Genomic DNA, 25,134 nt, shown 5'->3' on the forward strand with positions numbered 1-25,134 from the left:
TCCTTCTGGGAGACATATCTTAATTTTTTGTTTAATGCCTGTTAATTTGAATAAAAATGTTTTTATTGTTCAAGAATTGAAACAATTTTGAGTATCTGTTTGTGTGGTTTAACTCTGATATATTGTTCCTAAGTATTCTGTCTCACTTATTTTTCCAGTATAAACCTCCTAGGTTCTTTCATTTTGCTTTTTGTTCTTTTTTTTTTCCCACCCCTTTTTAAATTCAAGCTTAACCAATCTGTTTCCTGTTGAAGTTATTCTCAAATTAAATTGTCATCTTCAATGCTTTATTCATAGTCATGTGCTTTCTTTCCTCAATATTGCTAAGTTTCAATTTTTTGTTACTGTAGCTGCTATTGCAAACCTTTGTTCTGGCCTTTCCTTCTTATTCTGTCAAAGGAAATTTTGAAGTTTGTGTATGTCAATTTGTTTTTATTTGTCATTTCCCTTTTATTTGGAAACACAGAGCAGTTTGAACACTGTTATGGCTCTGAAATACCTAATAATGATATAAGATTGCCAGGATCTTTTCCCTGGGATTTTCTTCCTGGTATGATCCAGACATTGCTGCTATAGAATTCCTGTATGTTTATAGTTTCTTCGTTAATGATCTATGTTGGTGAGATTCTTTTAAGGACAATTTGCAATAATAATGTGAGATTTATATAGTGGCAGCTTAATATATTGGATTATTTCAGGACATGATGAGAGTTCTTTGTTGTGACAGAATTTTGAAGTGTTTTCCATCTGATATCTTGAGGAAAATGACCAGTATAGCAACTGCTCAAATCCGAATAGTTCGATGTCCCAAATGTCGAACACTTCTCCTTGAATCGCTCGAACTTCCAGTATATAAGTGTGGTGGATGTGGTGCTGTCCTTGAGGGTAAAATTCTTTTAATATATAGTACTTTCTGGATAGGTTTTAGAGTAGAATTGATCCACAAATACTTCACACTAGATGTTCCTGACACATTGGTCATTCAATTTGTTGTTGCATGCAGCCAAAAATCGCAAAAATAGACAAAGCGTAACCTCTGGATCACTTGAAAAGAGTACTTCTCAAAAGAACCAATTGGAACAAGATTCTGAATATGCAAAATTAACCAGCTCAGGTCAAATGGAAAACCATTGTGACATGAAAGAGTGTTCATCGAATCTGAATACGAAAGAGCGAACTGAAACTGCAGATTGCAGTATTCAGCCATCTGGAAATGGGAACTTAAATGGAGTTTCTTTGGGTGAATCAGAATGTTTGTCAGATCTGAATGTGATAGAGCAATTGGAGGACCAACCGGAGCATGATTCTGAAGATGTTAAATCAACGGATTCAGTTCAAACAGAAAACTACTGTGACAAAAAAGAATGTTCATCAGATCTGAATGTGAAAGACCAAGTTGAAGTTTCTTCTGGTGATTCAGAATGTTCATCAGATCTGAATGCAAAGGAGCAAATTGAATCCACAGATTGTAGTATTGAGCCATCTGAAAGTAGGAACTTCTTAAATGAAGTTTCTTCAGGTGATTCAGAAAGTTCATCAGATCTTGATGCAAAGGAGCAAATTGAATTTACAGATTGTAGTATGGAGTCATCTGGAAGTAGGAACTTCTTGAATGGAGTTTCTTCGGGTGATTCATTGGGTATTGATAATGGGAAAGCGCAAATTGAATCTGGAGATTGTACCGTCAAGCAATCTGAAAGTAGAAGTTTCTTAAAAGCAGTCTCTTCAGGTGATTTTAGTTGTCATGAAAGGGAAGAAAAGTCATCAGAAGATGGAAGGAGTACACAAATGGATGAACATGATGCAAGTCAAAGTCCTGACAGCCAACTGTCTTCTAGGGGGGAAATGAATTTCACACCTTTGAATAAACAGTTGCAGCACTCTCAGGAGACTTCTCACCATGAGTCTGACAATACAAGGTCAGCAGAGTCAGTTGAGGCTTCAGGAACTACCGACAATGGCAACATTTCAGAGGGTCTCAATGGTACACCTGGTGGTATTTCAAAATCTCCAACAGCCAGAAGCTCTCATGCTTATGATGGTAGTGTTTCCTCTTTTGATGAAAGGGATGACCAGGTCCCTGAGCAGCCTTCACACCTACCTAAAAGATCGTTGTTCAAACGCCAAGTGGGGGCAGAGTTTCCTTCTAACAAGGATAAACCAAGAAGGGAGGATGGGCTGAAGAATAAGAAGATAGGAAACTGTCCAGAAGTGCGACATCAAGGGAGAAAGTTACTGTCAATGTCATCAAGCGAGAAGCATGGTCTGTCTGTCATGGATGATCTGAAGTGGAAAGGATCCAGAATCCAAACACAGGGGCAAGTGGGTTCACTAGACTCTGATGGTCTCCATCCAAGAAAGAATTGGATGAGATCAGAAAGAGATGGATTTTGGTCTAGGGAGTCATTCCAAAGGGGTTTCCCCACTGTTTATGAGAATGGTAGCCCTTCAAACTGTAAGCATGAAGAGTTTTCACGCAGAAGGAGCACATCTTCTTCCAACGAAGTTGACTACTTTGAACAAATGGAACTACTAAGAAAGTTGGATGAATTGAGAGATCAACTTAGTAGATCATACAAAGAGAGAGGAATGGCAAATGGAAGGTTTTCTCCCAGAAGCACTCAGCAGGTAAAGCAGCAACCACTGTGTTACAGTTATAAACAACTTGACTCCAAAGTTCCACACTGTTATGATGCAAACTATCATAGGCATCCTCATGCACCATACTGTCCAAGACAAATTGGGTGCCAAAAATGTGAATCTTCACATATGCCTTTCTCAGGACAGGGTGCAAATTGTAGAAACCATGCAGGTTATTGCTGCTATCATTGTTGCCGAGTAGACTGGCAATGTCAGACCCGGTTTCCACCCTCCAGCAGTTGCCGTAACAATGGACCATTTAAAGGCCATTCTGCTCACAAGTGCTACAAGGGTTCCAGTTCTGCTACTCATCAGAAGCATATCGATTCATGTTTCTCACCACGAGGATGCCAGATGCACTACCAGGACCAGGGGTTTATGGACCATGATTTGCAGAAAAAGTACTATCGAGATAAACGTCAGCCCATTAAGCGACATTGCCAACCCATGGCAGGTGGAGCCCCTTTTGTTATCTGCCATAGTTGTTGTTCACTGTTGCAGCTACCCAAAGATTTTCTCTCACAGAAAAGGATACACCAGCTACAGTGCAGTGCCTGTTCACAGGTACTTAAATTTTCACTTCAAAACAGAACCCATATCATTCCTTATAACCCAAACCCAGTGGAGCCTCCACCAAATGAGATATCTCATGTCAATGACAGTCCGCTAGGGGAGCCAGTTTCCTATTCTAAAGATTGTGAACCCTCAATGTGCAAGAGTTGTTCCACGAAGGGTGGTGATCTTTCATTTCCAATCCTTCAAGGTAATGCAGATGACAAGGAACTGCCTTCAAGCAACTATTCTGAAGAAAAAGTACAGGGGGAGAACAAGTCAAACTTCAAACAATGTAGAAACAATTGTAAGACTTACATTGAAGCATCTGAATCAACCAGTGCATCCTCGAATGTAGTCAAAGTGGAAAGTCCATCCTTGGAAGGAGAAGCGACTCCAAGACTATCTAGTTCACCACTCCATCAGCTGATGGGTTATTCTTCCCCTAATGAACTGATAAATGGACATGGGTGTTAGCTGCTACACTTGGAGACAATACTGCTTCTATTGATTGTTTGCATCTGGTGCGTTTTTTCGTTTTTAATTTACTGTAAATCATCCTTTGTATTTTTCTCGAGAGCAATAGAAATTGACTATTTCCCACTTTATAAAGAGGAATCTTGTTGATAGGATTGTTGGTCATCAGAGAAGGTTATGTAAGTACTAAAGCATGGTCCATATATCACAACCTGAACAAAACTGGCCAACATATTAATGGATTTATAAAGGATTCCTTAAGAAATATTCTCTAGTGCTCTATCAGAAAGACTAGAATAACCAATAAAATAATGCTTAACGATCCATGTAAAGAATCTATTCAGAGGGGGGGGGGGGGGGGATAGTTTCGACCCCAAACAATAGGCCAGAAAGAGAATACAACAGAGAGAACTCCTTGGACTTGGAACAAAATTGCACAAGACAGACAGACACGATATACAAATGCTTCATGCGTATACCTTAGTTTTAAGGACCAAACTGTACTCTCTGGAACTTGGGTTATAGTGCAACACTGGGAGTATGAGACAACCACTAAACCACCCAGTTGCACTGTAGTCTTTTCTTCTTTTTTCTGTTGGGCAGGGTGGAACATGGAGGATGTTTGGATTTTCAAATTGGACCTATGGTGCATGAAGGATTCCTTCATCACGGGTATGTTAGGTAATCATCCGAACCGTCCAATGAAGAATAAGAGGAGAGCAAAGCGGCAATGGCGCGTGAAACGCATGCGGAACGGGCATGGAGTAAAAGGAACGGGCATGGAGTAAAAGAAGTGTGGAGGAGAAGCAGCCGAGCTCATTCCCTTCGCTTCTTGGGCCCAAAGCAGTGCAGTGTTTCATGGGTTTGTAAAAGCTCAGTGCGAACGAGACACTTTATCCACACCAGCTGTAGGTTGAAGGTGTGAATCCGCCAAATGGGGAGCCTGCCCAGCAAAAGGACTATCCCGCGGCAAGGCAGTACAGCTGATTTCTTTATCCCGCTTCCCAGTAGTCCATGATGCGTCAGGTGCTGGAGGTAAGCAGTCGATGTAATACTCATGCAGAGACAGATGACCAGTAAGTAAGTACACAAAGCACCGTATGCACTATGAGATAGTAAAGCGGTTTTATTTGATGGTCTCGAAGTGATCATCTCCATTGTAGACCATGGGAAACCAATCAAAAATATCAATGGTGTAATACAAATTTTGTTACACCAATCACTTCTGTTATCCCATAAGAATCAGAGTAAAAACAACCTGAATGCGCGGCGAAAAGAGATCGATTCGAGTTTTCTTTCGCATCTCATGAATAACAAGTAATCTAAACCTTAATGCATAATAAAATCATCAACGAGAGCCTCAAGTGTTGCTCAAGAAAACCTTTTCTTGAATCTTCTTGATGCAGCCGAACATCCCCAAGCCAAACAACAAACATCTCCAACAAAAGATCTCATTTGTGATTGTCATACGCTCTAAAGAACCGAAAAGCTCCAGCAGCAATTGTGAAGTTTACGAATGCATAACCCTTATTCAGATTGGATCTGAAAGAAGACGAATAAGACACAGAAAAATTCATCAACCATCACTCGCTTAAGACAAATATTTAAAAAATAAATAAAAGAAAGGAACTTTAGGATAGAAAGAGAAGAAAAATACTAGAAATCTATAGGAAGATACACAAAATCGTATTTAGAGAGAGGAGTTGGAGGATTAATCTTAAATCCCAATATGACCTTGTTCGCAATGCTCATCTAGCACACAATAGAACCAGATGATATCCTTTTGGACTATGAAATTAAGTTTTTTAATTAGTGTTTCTTCTTCTTCGTCTTGATCGAAGAAACTCTTTCACAGTTTGTCTCGGAATCCATTTGCTACAATGAATTGTGACGATACAAAAACCCATTCTCCACCTCTTCTCCCGCCCTCTCTTCCGCTAGCTCCCTCTCCGACTTGCCCTCTGCCCCCTTCACTCCATCCCCTGCAACTCGAAGTCTGCGCCCCTACAACTTAAAGCCTCCACTCCTCCTTCCCGCTAGCCCCACCCCTGTTTTCCTTCCGTCCCACCCCACTCCCAAAACCACACCTGCACCCGCCTCTGCTACTCCCCGTCCACCCTGCTACGCTGCTACACATCTGGAACACAAAGCCTCCATTAAGTAATCCGTAGCTATAGGTTATCACTGCGGATTATTGAATTTTTTTACTGCGGAAAAAAACCGTAGTTACAAACTTTTTTTTTTGTAGTGAAGCCATGACGGAGCACGCTACCGGAGAATTCTTGTTGTGCTTGGACGCTGGTGAAGGATTGCAGCGACGAGAGCATGTCGTCTATTGAGTCTTCCTTGTCCCGCTCCATGGCTCCATTGCAGTAACGTGAACTCCACCCCTACTCCTGCCCACCATCTCGCTAGCTCCATCTCCAACCTACCCCCTTTCAGCTTTCTCATTCCGCTGTTCCAGAAGTAGAAGAACAACGAAGACGATGAGAGAAGGAGAATGGGTGGGAAATAAAAAATTGAAAGAGCCGAAGGGTTGAAAAAAGAAATAAGAGAAAAGAATAAAAAAGAAAAGGGTAAATTACAGATCATCCCCTAGTTTTCAATTGAAACTCAGATCACCCCTGGTTTTTTGAAAAAACTTAAATCACCGCTAGTTTAGACCCCAAAATGACAAATTAATCCCTAATGTTAGTTTTATGTTGTTAAGTGATGATGTCAGCCAGTTAAATAGATTTAAATCCTTAAGCTATCCTTGACCGATGTTGAAGATGAAGGAAGGGTAGTATTGTAAATTTAATTTCAATTTTTTAGTACAAGGGTAAAATAGTCATTTCACACCAATAACTAACAAGAGACTAACACCGTTACTGTAGAGGGGGACATTTGAGTTTTTTTAAAAATCAGGGGGTGATCTGAATTTCAACTGAAAACAAGGGGTGATCTATAATTTACCCAAAAAAAAAAAAGAGAAGAAGAAAAAGGAATTGATAGAAAAGGTTACCGGTGACTTCTATGCCACGTGTTGATTAACAAGTGTATAACAACAGCAGTTTTTTTTTCTTTTGGGGTAAATAAAATTTATTAGTGTTGGAACAAAGTTCCAACTGAGTCCGAATACAAAAGTAGATTTAAACAATGGGGTGGGGTTTGAAACCAAACAAAGTCATCTTGCACAGAGGCCCCAAAAGAAGCCAGGCAGTCCGCCACTGAGTTGGCCTCCGGAAGGATGTGCTTGAAGTGAATATCCTCAAAATGCGTCACGAGCTGTGAGTAGTCTGCAAGAATTGGAGTGACTTTCCAAGGCGTAGTTTGAGATACATTATTGAGGATGTTGATCGCCATAAGATTGTCGCTCTCTATAATCAAATTCTGGATATTCAAGGAAATGGCCATCAAGATAGCTTTGCGAATAGCAAGAGCTTCAGCAACAAATGCAAAATTCCAGCCAATACCAATCGCAAAACAGCAAATAAAAGAGGCTTCCAAACCGCGACAAACACCACCAATATCGGCTCTACCCGGATTACCTTTGCTTGCGCCATCTACGTGAACTTAACATAGAGAATGGGAGGGGGCATCCACTTGACAAGTCTCTGAGTCCAATGAACCTTGTTCTGCAGAAGTGGGATATGGTCTCTGACTCCATTTATGGCTCTCCCAATGATGATCTCAAGCTTGAAGAATTGATTCCTGAATATAAGGTCCCAATAGCCCGTCCAGATGTGCGATATGATGTTGCAAAAATACACAAGCATAATGATGTTATCCCTGACATTACGATTCAAGTTTTTGATGAAGAAGAGAATAATGGCGATAAAGCTTTGATCGGTGAATTGATGATAGAGCCCTGTTTGCCGCCATAAATGTTGAATGATAGGGCAATCTAAGAAAAGATGATTGGCTGATTGATTTCGAGTCTAGCACAAGAAACAAATAGGATTTAGATTCATTCCTCTATTAATAAGAATTTCTAATAAAGGAAGTTTCTGTTGAAGAATCTTTCATATAAGATGTTGAACTTTAGGAGTCATAGGAAGGTGCCAAGTCTTCAGCCAATCAGATGAAGAATAATGGTCAAAGCTCTTGATCGCAATACTATAAGTCGATGCCACTGTGAAACAACCATTAGATGTAGCCGCCCATATGACCTTGTTCTGGGATGGAAAAATGGGGATAGGAATAGATAAGATCTTGAGTGCAATATCAGGGGGCCACCAACAACAGCAGTTGGTAGAAGAAGTTGTTGTCCTGTCCTTGTGCCAAATTAAATTTTTTTTAATTTGCCTATTTTTATGCTACAACACAATAATTGCAAAGTATGGTACAATAATTGTGAAGTGACAACTGAAAGCACAGGAAACTCCTTAAAATCTTTTTAATTTGCCTATTTTATGCTACAATTATAATTGTAGCATGGTACAATAATAGCAAAGTAAAAACACAGGAAACTCCCTAAAATCTTTTTAATTTGCCTATTTTAATAATAATTGCAAAGTATGGTACAATAATTGCGAAGTGAAAGCACAGGAAACTCCCCAAAATCTTTTTAATTTGCCTATTTTATGGTTTTTATGTGTATCTTTAGAAGAGTACTACATACTATCTCTCATTTCTTGTGAAGAAAAAATCTGCTTGGTTTCATACAGGGAGAAGAAGCTAGTTATGGAAAGAAGTAGGGATGACATAATTGTATCCCGTCTTGTAGCAATCTTGGTTGAGAAATTATCCTCACAAGCATTAAGGGATTTTGGATTGGTATGGTGTGTGGCAAGCGAGCTACATACACTCTCAGATGTTCTTGAGAATATTCAAGGATTGCTCAATTTTGCAAAGCAAGCTCAAACAAAGAATCACTTGGTGAAACACTGCCTCAGAAATCTTAGAGATGTTGCTTACCGAGCTGAGGACATATTGGATGAGTTCATCTCTGAAGCTCGTAAGGAAAAAGATGAAAGATATGTAGTTGGAAAATTCAAAGAGGTACGTTTCTTTCACTTCAACTTAAATATAAATGGGATTTTACGAAAAGAAGAAATCGTACCTCTTATAAATGATGAACTCATAAAGAAACTAGTGGAGATTGAGAAGAAACTTGAAGTTCAGTATTGCAGATGGTCAAAAATTTGTCGAACTCATGGTGTAAATGATGAAATAATAGATACTAGACCAAAGAGTGGTTCTATTGTTGATGAGTCTTTCATTTTAGGGAGAAAGGAAGATGTAAATGAAATAAAAAAGAAGTTGTTGTCACATCCACATGAAAATCAAAAACATGTTTCTTCTGTTATTGCCATTGTTGGATTAGGAGGTTTGGGGAAGACAACCCTAGCCCAGCTTGTCTATAATGATTCCGATGTAGAGAAACATTTTGAAAGAAGAGCTTGGGTTTGTGTTTCTACTAATTTTAATGCTGTGAGATTGATCTCTGCAATTCTAGAGTCATTGACTTGGAGAAATCCCAACTTGAGCAACCTAGAACCACTTCAATGTGAGTTGAGAGATGAGATAAGGGGGAAGCGATTATTAATCGTCCTAGATGATGTTTGGACTGAAAAGGATAATGATTGGGAAGCTCTTAGAGTTGCATTCATGGCGGCAGGGGAAGGAAGTAGAATAATAGTAACAACTCAAAGTAGAAAAGTTTCTTTAATGATGCACCCCATGTATACCCATGATCTACAGGTTTTATCTGATGAAGAGTGTTGGTTAATAATGGAAAGGCGCATATCTATAGATTGTGGCTTTGTTTCTCCCAGCCTGGAAGCAGTGGGTAGGAATATTGTGAGGAAGTGCAAAGGATTGCCCTTGGCAGCAAGTATGGTCGCAGGCCTTTTACGCTCTAGCTCAGATTTAAACCAATGGCAATTAGTCTTGAATAGTTGCATTTGGGACTTAGAAGACAGCAATTTGCCAGCTGCTCTAAGTTTAAGCTATTATTTTCTTCCCACACATTTGAAGCAGTGTTTTGTTTATTGCTCTGTTTTTCCTAAAGATTATAAATTCGATAAGCAACATCTCATACAATTGTGGATGGCTGAAAGATTTGTTAGATCGAACACAAGAATGAAAGACAAAGGGGGTCAATATTTTGATGATTTGCTGCATAGGTCTTTCTTTCAGCGTGATAATGAAAACAAGGATAGATTTGTAATGCATGACCTTGTACATTGTTTAGCACAAACAGTGTCAGGAGAGGTTTATGGTAGATTTGAATGTGAGAAATCATGTTGTAGCTCCAAAGAGACCCGTTATTTGTCCATGTGTTGTGTGAAATACATGTTTAAGGACAAAACTGATCATGATCACAAGAGGTTACACACATTGATAAACCTAAATCGGTGTTATTGTTTGGGAAGGTATAATTTTCCTGAATCTTTTGGGGGACTCAGATATTTACGTGTCTTACACTTGTATGGTATTTGGATGCTTCCCAATGATATTGGTAATCTGAAATACCTACACTATATTAACCTCTCTTATGCTCGCATTCAACAATTACCTGAGTCATTGTGTGATCTTTACAACCTACAGTCACTGATACTCCGTCATTCTGGAATTCGTGAATTGCCTAGTGGCATGAAGTACCTATGCAGTCTCCAGCATCTAGACATTTCTTGGTGCCGTTACTTATCATCCATGCCACAAGGAATTGGGAGATTAAGTAGTCTCAAGACATTGTCAAAGTTTCCTGTATCAAAAGATGATGGTTGTGGGATAAGAGAGCTGAAGGAGCTGTGGCAGCTTGAGGGTGCCCTTTCGATCTGCTCACTACAGAATGTCATTGATCCTCTGGATGCTAGGAATGCTGATTTGATGAATAAGCCAAAAATTGATGAGTTGGAGTTGATGTGGGATGGCAGTGGTGATAGAGATGTCAAAGTTCTTGCAGGTTTACAACCTCACATTGAGCTGAAGAGTCTACATATCCACAATTTCTATGGTTTAACATTTCCAAGATGGTTGATGATAGACTTGCCAAGCTATAACAAGCTAGTCTCTCTGACATTCTCCTCCTGCTGGAAATGCCAAGTCCTCCCACCAGTTGGGGAGCTACCCCTATTGGAATTTCGATGCATAAAACACATGCTTGAGTTGGAGGAATGGTCTAGTAGCTCTAGAGGGGAGGAAACTGAATTCCCCAACCTCAGAAGGCTAACCATTGATAACTGTCACAAACTGAGGATGCTACCACAGCCACTTCTATCAAGTCCGAGACTATGTGAAATGAGTATCAATGACTGTCCAAAGCTCAGGTTGTTGCCACATGAAGGACTAAGCAAACTCACCTCTCTCAAAGATCTTTATCTTGGGTATGAGATGGAAGGGTTGGTGCAGTATTTGGATGAAACTGAGACTCTACCTCCAAATATGAACCGCCTTTCAATCTATGATTGTAAATCACTACTCAAGGGGTTGAGAAACCTGTCTTCACTCAAACATCTGGAATTTGGTCCATGTTGTAAAATTAACTACAGCCCCAAGGATCTCCCCACAAATGTTATTGTGACTAGAGATTGGTGATGCCCAACCCCGCCAAAATGCGGGTAATTTTAACCTACCCTGCCAAATATTTTGATTACTATTAAATGTCAATGGAAATGAAGAATGTCTACATATACAATGCAGATAACATTAAGCCTCCTGCATCATGTGATTGCATATGCAAAAGATTAAACTCTGAAAATAATCTTTTTTGGTATAAAGCTAATCTCTTGTGTAGGTCTCTTCAATGGTGGATGTTGATCCTTTAAATGTGAAACAGAAACATCCTCTTTTGGCTCTTAGGCTGTCTTTAAGAGCCGAGCCAGGCCAGGCCTATATATATAGGGCCTTGGCCCTACAATTGGTGAAACCTTTGTGATGGAATAGATTGAGAGTCCATACTAAAGGACATAAGTCCAACAAAAACCCATTGTTTTGGAATTTTTGTTAATGAGTATTGATAAAGTACATTCTGTCTGATCTCCATGTCAAGGTCACAAGTGTTCTGCAATGATGGCAAATATTTACTGATCTTATAACCTTTACATGGATATGCAAGTGGTTACCATAGTTTTGACTGTGGAGCCTTGTCCATTCTACCATTTCCCCCCAGCAAAAATTGTTGGATTGAAGTTAGACGAGTTCCTTCAAATATGACTCATGAGAGTCATCAAATGCTCATGGCTATTTGTTCATAACCCCCTTTTTTTTCTTTCTGTTTTTTTCAGGAGGGGCTTGCAGTCAAGATATGTAGTTGAGATTCTGCATTCAATAGCATTACACATGGTTCTCTCTCTCACTCTCTCTCTCTTTCTCTTGTTCTTTGAAGTGATTCTGGCAACTTCTAGTTTCCAAACTTAGAAGGCTGATTGGAATACCTATACTTGTTCAAGACATTCATTTGGTATTATCTCAATCTTCTTGTCTCTTTTATGTTTTGTAACCATTTAGTGGTGGAGCCTTCTCACGGATTTGCTGTGTTTGCCTTGGAATCAGGCAAGTAAGAGCACAAGATATTGTTATTTCTTCTTGGTTGACAAGGTTTTCTCACTTGTAGTTGACTAAAACACCTTGCCTTCCAATTGCTTTGATTTCAAGGATCAATAGGATAGAAACATATATCGTTTTGGTGCACACATGTTTTTTTACCATGTGACAGTTGGATAGGGTGGAAATTTTGTGGATTGATAGATCCCAAGGCCCTCTATTCCAACAAGTGAGTGCATGGACACATGCGAGAGGGTATCTCATTACAAGAGAGAGTAAATGACTGAATTGGATTTGAATTTTTCACACGTGACTAATCTAGACCTTTCAATAATCACCAAATCAATCTTCCACAACAAATTTAGTGATTCACATGCTAGAAAAGTGTCTAGACGTGCCTGCCCAGAGATATTTTGCCCTCGTTAATGAGCCTTCAGCTTGTATGTTATTATCTTACTTTACTAATCATCAAGATGAAATTATTCCAATCCAATGGTGCTTGAATTATAGTCTACATCTATTTTGTTACAAATATTTTCTGTTGCAAGTATATGTTAAAGGTACCCTTTTTTTTTTGGTAGTGGCTCCTACCATGAAAGGTGTCTGCAACCATTTTACTCTTAGGCAACCATTTTGTGGTGGGATAGAGATGCCCGGGTGGAATGATTAGGGGTAAATATCAAAAAAAAAAAGGAAGATAAAGGGAAATCCAAGGTTCTAAAGCTAGGGTTTCGACTAGCCAGAAACCGAGTTCGTCTTAGTTTCGAGCATACCTCAATCGAAACTTGGGACTTTCTCCAAGCTAACTCGAACCTTGGTTTCAACTCATAAGTTGTTTTTTTTTTTTTTTTTTTTTGCCTTGATTCTTGTTGTGCGGTCTATTTTTGACATTTTAAACTCAATCTATACATTAGTTTCACATAGAGAATACTAAAAATATTACTTATAGTTTTGATCCAAGTTTGATACCGTATATTGTTCTTGGACATGGTATCGAATAAGGTTTGACCGGAACATAACTCCTTCAATATAAATGAGATTTAAGCAATATTGGATTTGTTAGAAAACTTTGTTTTGACAGCTTTCCAACAAGTCCAAGATTACTTAAATTTGATTTATATTAAAGGAGTTATGTACCGGCCAAACTTAATTTGGTGTGCGCGAATGCTGTCAAAATCGCTTTGAATGAAAATATTTTTTTGGACATCAAAACAAATGAATATTTTATTATATTTTTTGTTTTTAACAATGTTTTACCATATTAAGATTTATGGAATTTTTAGTTTTAAGAAAAACTCCAGCATTAGAAAGTTAAAAATTGCATCTACTGTCAAAAATCCAATTTTTATTTTTGAACTGGAGTAACTAATTTTATTGGATTCAAATAGGAGGTATTTGCTTATTTATGAATAATATCTTAAGTAAATAAAATACAAATACAATAACATTTACTTAAATGATATTAGACATAACTAAGTGTCTGTCCTGGTTTCTGGCAATTTCTAGCATCAATACATGTTTGTCTTAGTTTCGAGCCAAGTTTCCCCTAGTTTCGATGGACATATGTATCGAAACTATCAAAATATGGTTGAAACCAATCGAAACCATCGAAACCCGGTCGAATCCAGGGATTTTATAAAATCCCCCCTCAACTCGTCTCAAAAACCTGCAAAACCAAGTTAACTCGGTGGTTTCGATCGATTTTCTCTTCCAGGTTTGTGTATTTTTATAAAAACCTAACCTTAAAATTCAATAATTTCGTTAACACATAAATTCGAGGTGGATAATTTAGTTTTGTAAATAGAAACACGATTTAGTGTAATGATCAAGGTTTTTAGTTCACAGTATCAGTGCCAACATTTATCGGTCACCGCTGTTACCGATTCCAATCAATTCATATCGAACCACTGAGGCATCCGACGGCTGGGATGTGCCATCAATGGCCCGCCATCAGGATGTGTGTAGCACAGCCCAACCATCGGATGCCTAATTGGGCACTCATTGGGCAGGATGCTCATTGGACCGATATGGTACCGATACCTAAATCCATTACTAACGATAGGCCTCATGATATTACTCTTATTACTGGTCATATGTATCCCCTTGATAGTATAAAGATTTGAAGATCCAGTTAAAAAAATAATAATAATATTTTATGAATGACAAAAATACAAGGAAGGGTACATATATCTTAAAATATTCATGGCACCTAAAATGTTAGGATACTTCTTTATCTAAAACTAAGAAAATCCTTCTGCCTTAAAACATGAAGATCCATCTGATATAAATAACCCGACTCTCCTTCCAATTTCCACTAAAAATGATTTTAATTTCCATGAGAAGTGGTCGAGGCTTCGGAGATCCATCATATGGTTTAAGAATCTGCATCTGAATTCGACTCTGAATCTGAATACAACTCAATGGGTCTGGTTCTGTTCAGATTACCCTCCAGTGGGGCAAGACCATCACTGTCACTTGAATTCAATTCCTCCTTGGAGGTGGGTGGTTCTATATTGCAACTTGAATCATTCGTGACTGCTGTTCTGAAAATTTCTGGCCTGCATCAAGCATTAAAAGCGAACTCAAGGAATGAGTGGTTGAGAAAAGACTTTAATAACACTAACAGTATAGGATTCTGTAAAGCTATCTCTACAGACTAATACCCGTGAGTTCAGCAAGTTCATGAAGCCAAGTTGATGACAATAACTCAACAAACTACTATTAAATTGAACCAATGACTCCAACCGTATGAAAGCAATACTCTAACCAGTGTGTAAAGTAGGATATTTATGATCACAAAGAGATATATGGGACCATCACATCGATGGATTATAGATCAAATATTACTTTAAGCAATATTAATCCTTGTAGCAGAAAGCTACCATGTCGATTTAACATATTAAAGGTAAAGATGCAATGGAAAATATATTTACTGAAAAAAAATGCAACAGAAACAATAGTGGTCATAGTGTTAGAACTTAGAAGTCATAGAACCTTTGGCAAACATTTGGATCTATTCAAGATTCACTTTGGTTGATTTGGTTAAAAGGCGTCCAAGTACCATGACCAACATAAACCTCCAACCAAACCTAAGGCCTTCATTCATTATATCCTGATTCAAACTACATAATAACTAAAACTCAAGGGGTCTGTAGAAAACCTAGGACCTGTAACCAGTAACTTTAGAGAAGAGAAGAAGAGTGGCTCCAACGGGAGGAGCCGTTTGCGTTACTTTGCTTCCTCCCTCAAGTATCTTATTTATAATAAAACCATCACAACCATAAAAGGAAAAAGGAAACTAAACCTAGTCTAAAATAGGTAATTAATTTAGACTAGGAAACTGACTCCTAACTCCTAACAATTAAAGACAAAAACAATAAAGGAAACCACAATAGGGACCCTCCCCCTATCGTGGTATACTTCTCAACACTCCCCCCTCAAGCTGGAGACCTTCACCTTATTAAAGTTGAATAAGATACGAATAGTAAGTCTGTAAATTTGAAGGAAAAATTCACGTTCCCAATGACATCATCATCACCAATCCACCATTTCTTTTCTTTTCTTTTTTTTTTTTATATAAATGAATCAATCCACCATTATTGCCAGGCCAATCTTAAAATTCTCCTTCGCCAGATTCATTGTTCAGTTTTCCCTACTGGGTTCACCACGGGGACTTTACAAAGTTTTTTTTTTTCTGACAAACGAACCGTGAGGAAGAGAGAACCTTGGAGATGTTTACCCAATGGAGATTCAAGGAGGAGGGAGATCTGAGGTTTTTGTCTTCTTCTACAGTTTCGTACGCTTGAATAACTCAGATATTCAATAATCTTTCCACATGTTTCTATAATCTATGATTTCTAATACACGAAAGATGTATTTGGACTGCTCATCAACACGAAAGATGAAGGTTTTGATGATGTTGTCAGTTGAATCTGAAAGGGATTCCAGAGGAAGACTCAAGAACGATAAGAGGAAGAGAAGAAGAGATTTGCAGAGAAGTGTAGGCATGACCATGAGTGCAGGAAGGCGAGTGAGACCGAGACAGAGAGAGTGTGAAGTGAGTTGCAGAGACAGAAAATGGGTTCTGTCGGTGAGTAGCTGATCCCTCTCTCTTGATTTTGGGGAAGAAGATGGGTGAAGGGAGAATCTCTTCATTCTATATTCTTTTATGTCTAGTAGCTACCAAACAGTTATTCATGTTTATCAAAAATGATTTTTATTAATGACTTTATATAAATAGGCCATAATGAAAATGAAAAGTCATACCAAAGAGGCCCTAATTCCAAGAACCAGCCACAAGAAGAAATCGAGAACAAAGGATCGTTTCAAATAGGGAGCTACAACAATCAGCAGCCTTCAATGAAATAATAATAAATAAAAAAAAGCAACATTACTGCAGAAAATTTTCCAGAACGAGCAGGAAACCCTAGTTCTTCTTTTCTTTCTATGAACTAGGGTTTCTCCATAAATCGGAGAACCTTGAAACAACTCTCAAATCAGCAATCTTGGAGAGAATCATTCACTGGTTGCCTAGCTCAGATACCATGTAGAAAACCTAGGACCTGTAGCCAGTAACTTTAGAGAAGAGAAGAAGAGCGGCTGTAACAGGAGGAGCCGTTTGTGTTACTTTGCTTCCTCCCTCAAGTATCTTATTTATAATAAAACCATTACACCCATAAAAGGAAAAAGGAAACTTAACCTAGTCTAAAATAGATAATTAACTTAGACTAGGAAACTGACTCCTAACAATTAAAGACATAAACCACAATCGACTCAACCACAATAGGGACACTCCCCCTATCGTGGTACACTTTTCAACAGGGTCTTATAAAGGCTGATACAGAAAATAGGGCCACATTTGTTACAAAGTTCAATAATGAAGCAACGATCATGAATTCAACTCAATAAGAATTATAAACACAATAAGTCATCAAGACTAGGTAAGACTAGGCAAATTACCTCTAGAGTTCAAAGGCTTTGAGATGAACATAATAAGTCATCAAGACTACGCAAATTACCTCTGAAGTTTGAAGGTTTTGAGGCACCACTAAGTTTTCAAGAATTCAGTTGAGTTTTATGGGAATTAAAGTAAATGAATCGACCTTTTTGACCGTTGCTTAATTGACTCAAATTGATTCTATGATTTTACCTCTAATAGCCTGAGTTCTTTAGTGCAAGACAAGAGCCAGAAGCTACAAATCTCAGCCCAGTCAGTATCTTCATCTCTCTTCTTTGCAAGTTATGGTTCTAAGAGTCAGTAGAGAGAACACAGGGGAAGAATACATCGGGATGCCTTTTGATTATATACTACTGTAATGCTCATTTGATTATATACTACTTATTATAAGTGATGCCTTTTGAATTAGTGGAGCATGGAACATCGGGATAAGAAAACAAACCACTCTGTAGATTTCTGAAGCGCATGAATTTGCTCATAAAAGAGCACTTGCGAAACCAGGCATGCCACCTTGCTGCCCGATTCAAGGGCCTTCTCCTTCCCACTTTCATCCACCACAACAAAGCTTCCTGCAGAAATCAAGTATCATTTAATTATCCACTGGCATCAGAATAAATTTGTTTAACAAAAAAATTTACAAATCTTGTCTCCAAGATACCCAGACCAGCACATGCCAAATTCAACAATTTACAAATCCCGTGTCCAAGATACCCCAACTAGTACATGCCAAATTCACACAAGAAATATTATTTTGCAGTTCTGTAAGGAAGGCCAAAGCAAACTATTTTCTCCTGCCGACTTGGTAAGAGAAAGAAAAAAGAAAAAGAGTTTCTGACAAGAATACATTAAATCTACAGCAACAAAGAATAGCATTCTACCCTTGGACCATCTAATTAATCATTACCTGCAGTACTGCCTTCTCAATGCCTGCCCTTTTGTTAAGTGTTAACAAGACATGGAGATAGTTCCACACAAGGTAAGCCACTATCCCTAGAAATTTGATCTATATACAGGATCATTAGGAACCTGTCTGTGTTGGTGATGCTGAGTGACCATCAAACCTTTTATGAAACTAAGAGCTAGCATTTGAACTGAAGGAGAAAACGATGGAAGACTCTCATGTGCCATTCTTTGTAGCACATGGTTGCACATGAACTATAGGCCATTTGAATATCATCCTGAGCCAGCTTTCCAGTCGCTAAAAGGCTAGTGAAGGCAACATATTTAGGCTTTGTCAGGTAAAGAATTGAGCATAATCTCCATCTCCGATACACATAGAAACTGAAGTCTTTTCTTGTATATTGACTAGTACACATTAGTATGGTTCTCCATGGGCCATGTGACATATAAAAAGCTTCTATCAATAAAATCCTTGATTTATCAGAAGTAAAAATGTTGGCAGCGACCCAACGATTTACCAATCAGATACTCTTTAACATTGAGCCACCAATGGAATGAAACTGTCAACAAACTTTGGACAAAACCACCAAATATTTCAGTATCTACAAGGATAAATTAAGACATTTCTGTTATTTTGTTGAGTTCGGCTGGTATAAAATTTAGTGATTTCAGTTGAAGTCATTGAAATATTTCAGTTTGGCCATGACGAAATCAAGAATGAAATTGATATTTGACTCGTAGGCACCAGCTATCATAACTTGTGTCTCCAAGGGGAGGCCACAAGAAAGGTCAAATTAACTGTGTACTGGGACGAATTGCCTTGAGTGGGGATCTTAGATTCATAACACCAGAATATCCACCCCATCGAAAAAAATTACTTAGACCATGTTTGTTTGACGGAGAAAAGTGCAAAAAGGTCAAAAAGGGTGGGAAACTTGTACTTGTTTCCCACAAACTACCACAAATGTGATTTTTTGGTTAGATAGGGTGGGAAACTTCCAAACAACCTCATTAAATGAATAAATGCATTTATTCTTGTCTGTTGAGGTGACACCCCTCTTTTTCCCACCCCATTCACTTTCAAAGTCCTACCAATTTGGTAGGACTTTGGCACTATTCATGAAAAAGTTAATCTAGAGTCTATCTCTCTCCTTTTCCCATTTCCTTTTTCTCCCATGGAATCCCACCCCATGTCCATTTCCTCTCTCTCTCCCACCAAATCCCACCAAAATGCATATTCCATTATTTCCTTTCCTTTCATTTCCTTTCAACCCAACCCACAACATGTGGGACCCACCCTTACAAGTTTCCCACCCTTTTCATCCGTCAAACAAACAGGGCCTTATGGGAAAGGGGTGGGGGAGTGGACCATGAAAGCTTAGTTTTGAAAGCATGTTAATAGAAGCCACTCATAAAGGGATATTAATATTTGTATTGGGGTCATAGAGTACGCCAATACAAGGTGAGAAATGAAGGCAAAAACAAGATATCTAACATAAAGAAAGAGCACTCGAACGAGAAACCACTTATTGAATCAAAATCCAAAGTCAATATGCTTGGTATAGCACAAACCTCGTCTAATCCACATACTCTTTTGAAATTTAGCTGGAAATAACGCCAGTGATTTCTGCCCTTCTGCATCCATTACCTTTGGAGACAGAAATATCAAAATTAGATCAACGAAAAACACAAATAAATTAGATATTAAAGTTTATATTATAAAAGCACAAAAACTAAATTCACCAAAAACATAACCTGTGTTTTTCTTACAAAGACAAATCCATGGTTTTCAAAGGCATTAGAATAACAACAACAACAACTCAGCCGTATCCCAACTAAATGGGGTTGGCTACGTGGATCCTTTCAGGTCTTCAAAGACATTATTAAAGCTTAATTTCCCAAGTGCCTAATTCATCCAAAACAACCAGGGAAAATGGACCCTACTTGATGAATGCAAGTAGAAGATTGAATCAAGCATTTTCAAAGAAGCTTACACAAATGCAGCATACTTCAAGAGATACCCAAAAACCACAACTTGGTTATTCTGGCAGATATAAAATTGCATGGAAAAAAAAAATTATGAAGAAAATCACCTAAACAAAATGACAATTGGTTTTACACCAGATACTCTCTTTTGGGGTACTAAACATTAACAGGATTCAATTTTCACATATATGAGACCCCAAGGTGAAAATGAAGAAATCACAAATAGATATAACATTAACAAGGTATCCTTGAAATAGTTATCTTATTTATCTCTTTCCTCCACCCCACCCCACCTCCAAAAAAAAAATGTTTTTACAAGGTTTCCGATTCCCAGAATCCCATTTGATGTCTTCAGTCAGTTCCATGAGGTGGCCTCAAAGATGTTTATGTGAGGTTGGCAAAAACCCTTTCAAATAAACAACAGTTGCGGGAAGCTAAAAAGCTATCTTAATTTTTACATGTTAAAACTTTCAGGTTTGCTATCAAGACAAAACTGCAAAGAATTAATGTTCGCAAACAATTTTCAAAATGCAGCTAAGCAGGCAGCCCAAAACATGCTGGTGTGTTCCTCACAATGCCTACTTTCTGTGTGACAAGTTGTCCAGTTTCAACCTTTTAATGCTGTTCCACATGGCAAAGCTAACCACTTTCCACATGTTTATCTGACAAAATCCAGAATATTGAATGGCTCATATTTATAGAGAAAAAGTGCAAATATAAGGTGGGCCACAGGCCGAAATTGATAAGTCATCTGTACATGTGGCTAATCAAAAAGGGCTCCCATGATTTGGTTGGTCCATATCTGCCACAACAATTCCCTGCATGGCACAAGACCACTTTTATTATAGACTTTGAAAGTTTGAAGACTGCATCATAAAACAGAACACTTAGGCTAAAGCAGGATGCAAATTATTATCAATCAAATGAGTGGGCACAAACAAAAGTTTACAGAGGAAGGGGGTAAAAAAGCCAGACCGATGAGGCAAAGGGCTATCAAAAGCATATATGGATGCTAAATGGTGGTTTGGAGAGTTTGAAGGTAATTTCCAATTCACAGATTCATTGCACGGACAGGAATCCTCAGAATCCTGTATTCAGGCAGCAAAATAAATTTAAGAATGGCAAAGGAGACCATGTGAAATTTGGGAGGCATTTGGTCCAGTAACTCTCGGACAAAGGCAGAATCCCCTTAAGCTGGCCAGCCTATAGCATGGACTCACACTTCAGACATGCAAATATGAAGATGAGATTAAACCTTCGGCTGTTTGGAGCTGGAGCTCAGGAAGCACATAAATGATTGGGAGGTACATACCATCTTGAGCCTTTCGAAAGATTTCACTAAACTATTATGGCCCCTCTCAAGCACAAACACTGACTACTGAAAGCTGATCCAAGACGTCTTTTCTTAGTGAAAGTATATCTTCTCCTCTTAACCCAAAGGAGATACCAGAGGCTTCCTCATGAAGTTTATTTGAGGTATTAATGATCCATAAAAGGTTTCTTCCAATAGACAGCACATCTCAAAAAGATACTGGCACTCAACCATTTTCAATAGAGAAGGCAGGTGATGTTCAAGTTTCACACGCAAGAGCGCTTATAAGCAGTGGCCCACTTGCTCATCATTGTCTCTTTGTTTGGAAGATCTGATATATATTTTAAAGCTGTTTGGCTGTTGATAGGTGGCTCCATGAAACTACCAGCTCTACGAATTACCATGTTAATTGTGGAGTTCTCATTATTGTTCATTTCATAGGCCTAAATTTTGTATGATATTAGACTATAGGGGGACTACTGCAATTGCATTAATATATATTGGTTCTGCATTAGCTTTGAGAACTTATATGGCATAGCAATAAAGTGTGCTGCACATAGACTCTCTTACATCCTCTACATTTTTCATGAATAATTGACCATGTATAATTTGTAAACAGGGTCCAGTCATTTCTTCTTTAAATTTTGACCAACAACCAAGACATGCAAACACACAGACGGGTTTACCTTTGGTTGAACAAAACCTGTGAACCATTACAATAAAGACCTTTCGAACAAAGAACAATTCAACAGGATTTATACTTTTCTAGCTGCCCAAAAGTGGAGGGAAGAAATTGAGCACAAGAGAAAATTACATAAAATCCAAAAGACACACCGAAAGCAAATCAAAGAAAGAAGAAATGAAAAACAAGACAATGAATGAACAGCTTATGAACAGAAGCCACCTCAATAAGATTTGAACCACGAAGAGATACAACTTGCATTATGCTTTGGTCTTTGAGCAGGGTTGGAATTTCTTCTTTGGATGCTCTCTTCAGATTCTTCCGACCTCTTTTCATGATATCAGTTGATTTCTACGACTCCAGAATACACACATCAAACTCTAGAACTGGAGGTGAAATAGTTATTAACTACAAGAGTGGAATATGACACACTTCTAACACAGAACAGCACTGAATGTGCAAATAAATGACAATAATCAAATTATAATTATCATCATTATGCTGGAACCTCTATGTAGGTCAAAAATCTGCAATGACCACAATCTGTGTAACTTCTAATTTTCTAGAGTTTTTGGGAAGTGCTACTTTCATTATTACAAGTGATTCTTACAGCAAATTAATAATTACCGTAAATGATACCCAAAGAAAAAGAGGAGAGATTCTCAAGACAAGAAGGGAAACTATTCCACCTTAAAAGGGGGGAGGGAAACAGTCTAAATGAGAACAAAGTCAAATCACCCAAAAAAAAAAAAAAACCTCATTTTGCCAAATATGATTCTAGTCAGAATAATACCTACAAATTTAAAAAAAAAAAAACCCAACCCATAGGTCGACATCTATGCTAGCCTTGGTAAATTAAACCCAATGGTTCTGCCTTTTCACTTTCCTAGACTAGTATTTACTCTTACTATGTGTTTTTTCAGTTTTCTAGGTGGAATTATGAGGTTGTTCATGCTCCTGGGTATTAGTTATTAGTTATTAGTCATTAAGAGCCTTTGAGATTTTTAAGTCACTTTCTTGGTTGTAGTTCCCTATGTCTTGGGGATGGTATCTATGTCTTGGTTTTAGTTTCTAGGCGTTGAAAATCCAAAAGTCTATTTAATGTAAGTTGATGTATCCCAAGGGCTTCTAATGCCTCCCCTCTATGTAATGAAACCATGGGCTGTTCTCTGGAACACCAGAATTTTAACTCAAAAAAAAATCATTCTTTGAAAGACTATCTCCTGTAGATCTCAGGTGGGCTGTAGATTCAGCAATCATATCCAAGGTGGACCTCCTTGGTGGGGCTCTAGTGGACTCTAGCAGCCAAAACTATCTACAACAACAACAAACTTAACCTTATCTCAACTTAATGGGGTCGGCTACAAGGATCCAAACAAAAGACAATATGGAAAACATAGTTTTAACCTAAAAAGAAAAAAAAAAGATGGGAAATAAATAGAAAAATAACAGATGAAAGATAGTAAGAGTAAAGAGGCATAGCCCAACCCGTCAGGAGAATCTTAGCTAAATAGGGTCAGCGACATGGATCCTTGACCTCCAGTAGGCTCTGTCCGAGGTCATACTTGGAACAAGCACTAGCATATGCATGTCCTTCCTCACCACTTTTCCTATGGTCATTTTAGGTCTGCCCCAAGCTCTTTTAGCTCCTTCAATCGGAATCATATCACTCCTCCTAACTGGGGCATCACTAGGCCTCCGTTGAATATGACCATACCACCTTAAACGACTCTCTCGTAGTTTGTCATCGATCGGGGCTACTACCAATTCCGATCTAAAATGTTCATTCCGTACTTTATCCTTCATTGTTTTTCCACACATCCATCTTAACATCCTCATCTCTGCTACACAAAGCTTATCAATATGACACTTCTTAACGGCCCAACATTCTGCCCCATACATCATGGCCAGTCGAACAACAGTCCTATAGACTAAAAGGCCCTCATCTATTAGCATCATCATCAACCACCACCATCAATCCCCATCTTCATCATCAAACTAAAAGGCCCTCATCTAGTAGCTTATAACTTGCCGGTTCTCAACCAGTTCATCGATCCTTCTTATTTTGCATCAATTTTCTGTTTACATGTGAAGGAAGAACATCAAAGTATAGGAAAGAAGAAGAAAGGAATATAGAAGGGGGGGGTAGGATCAGCTATCTCAGCCAGGCTATATCAGCTCATCATCCTCTCACCCAGGGCTTCTCACCCATGGTATCTCACCATTGCGGCATCTCACAGCTTCATTGATAACTCTTTTTCTTCAATCTGTCTCTTTTATGTTCAGCCACATACTTGTATTTATAATAAAGCAACCCAATCCTAATCTAAGTTAGAAACTAATTAATAAAACCTATAAAATAGAAACTAGACTCTAACTAGGATTCCTAACAGAACTAGGATTCCCAATTAGGATTACAACTCATATAGGAAACTAAATAAGTGTCTAATAATAAAAATAACACCTAAATCAACTCCTCTAAGCCAGCAGTCCATATCAGCCCCAAATCACTGTTCATGTGAACAGTGTCACGTGATCAACGCCACAAGGTACTCTTCGCATGAACAGTAACTTTTTTTTCTCTTTGGTCTTCTTCATGCTTTGATCTACATCACCTTCAGTTCCATCCTTAAAACTTTATCTGTTCCCCTATGCTAGTTTGTGTTGGTTACATACATTTGAAACAGATTTTTCTAACCTGGCTGAAATTTCTTTATCCTTCCACCCCTTCCCTCTTCCTCCATCAAACTTGTCCTTGATCAGATAAAGAGTGTTATTTGTGTCTTGAATTATTGTACCCGTTTTGAAGACTGACCCGCTCCGACATATTTTGGGCCAATAGGAGGAGTATTTATATTCTTTACCCGTCTTAATGTAATGGAAGTCGAATTTGGGGTTTTCGTGTTAGGGTTTTCAGAAGAGAACAACAGCGCTGTTTTGGGTGTTTTGAGAGATCTCCACATTGAAACTTTCTTACATTACAAAGTAAAACATCTTCAGCTTCGCCCGTGGACATAGCACATCGTCTTGGTGTGTGAACCACGTTAAATCTCAGTGTCATCTTGCTCTGTTTTTGTTTCTGTTCGTATTTTGCTTGGTATTTGTTCTTACAAAAAGAAATAGTGACGTAGATTGATTCTTTGGCAAGCATTACAC

The 25,134-nt window shown here is 38.3% G+C and overlaps 2 protein-coding genes across 2 annotated transcripts; one reads left to right on the top strand and one right to left on the bottom strand.

The window, feature by feature from the left end:
• Window positions 1–8,334: 8,334 nt before the first annotated feature.
• Window positions 8,335–11,193, top strand: LOC122649513 (putative disease resistance RPP13-like protein 1). Its single transcript, XM_043842697.1, has one exon. It carries the CDS (start codon window positions 8,335–8,337, stop codon window positions 11,191–11,193), a length of 2,859 nt encoding a protein of 952 aa, XP_043698632.1.
• A 3,141-nt stretch (window positions 11,194–14,334) lies between these two features.
• LOC122649611 (probable RNA-binding protein EIF1AD) lies at window positions 14,335–22,403 on the bottom strand. Its single transcript, XM_043842838.1, has 4 exons — window positions 22,201–22,403; window positions 19,571–19,646; window positions 17,541–17,667; window positions 14,335–14,699 (listed from the first exon to the last, which is right to left on the bottom strand). The coding sequence occupies exons 1-4, from the start codon at window positions 22,312–22,314 to the stop codon at window positions 14,516–14,518; spliced, it is 501 nt and encodes a 166-aa protein (XP_043698773.1). The 5' UTR covers window positions 22,315–22,403; the 3' UTR covers window positions 14,335–14,515.
• Between the last annotated feature and the right edge of the window lie 2,731 nt (window positions 22,404–25,134).

Source organism: Telopea speciosissima, chromosome 2 (assembly GCF_018873765.1).
Source record: "Telopea speciosissima isolate NSW1024214 ecotype Mountain lineage chromosome 2, Tspe_v1, whole genome shotgun sequence".
Lineage (NCBI taxonomy): Eukaryota > Viridiplantae > Streptophyta > Magnoliopsida > Proteales > Proteaceae > Telopea > Telopea speciosissima.

Coding starts and splice junctions, on each gene's coding strand:
- LOC122649513 (XM_043842697.1), top strand. CDS start 8,335: ATGGAAAGAAGTAGGGATGACATAATTGTATCCCGTCTTGTAGCAATC.
- LOC122649611 (XM_043842838.1), bottom strand. CDS start 22,314: ATGAAAAGAGGTCGGAAGAATCTGAAGAGAGCATCCAAAGAAGAAATT. Junction 19,647..22,200: donor GTGGTTCAAATCTTATTGAG/GTGGCTTCTGTT, acceptor CTGTCTCCAAAG/GTAATGGATGCAGAAGGGCA. Junction 17,668..19,570: donor GAGTATGTGGATTAGACGAG/GTTTGTGCTATA, acceptor TGATTTCTGCAG/GAAGCTTTGTTGTGGTGGAT.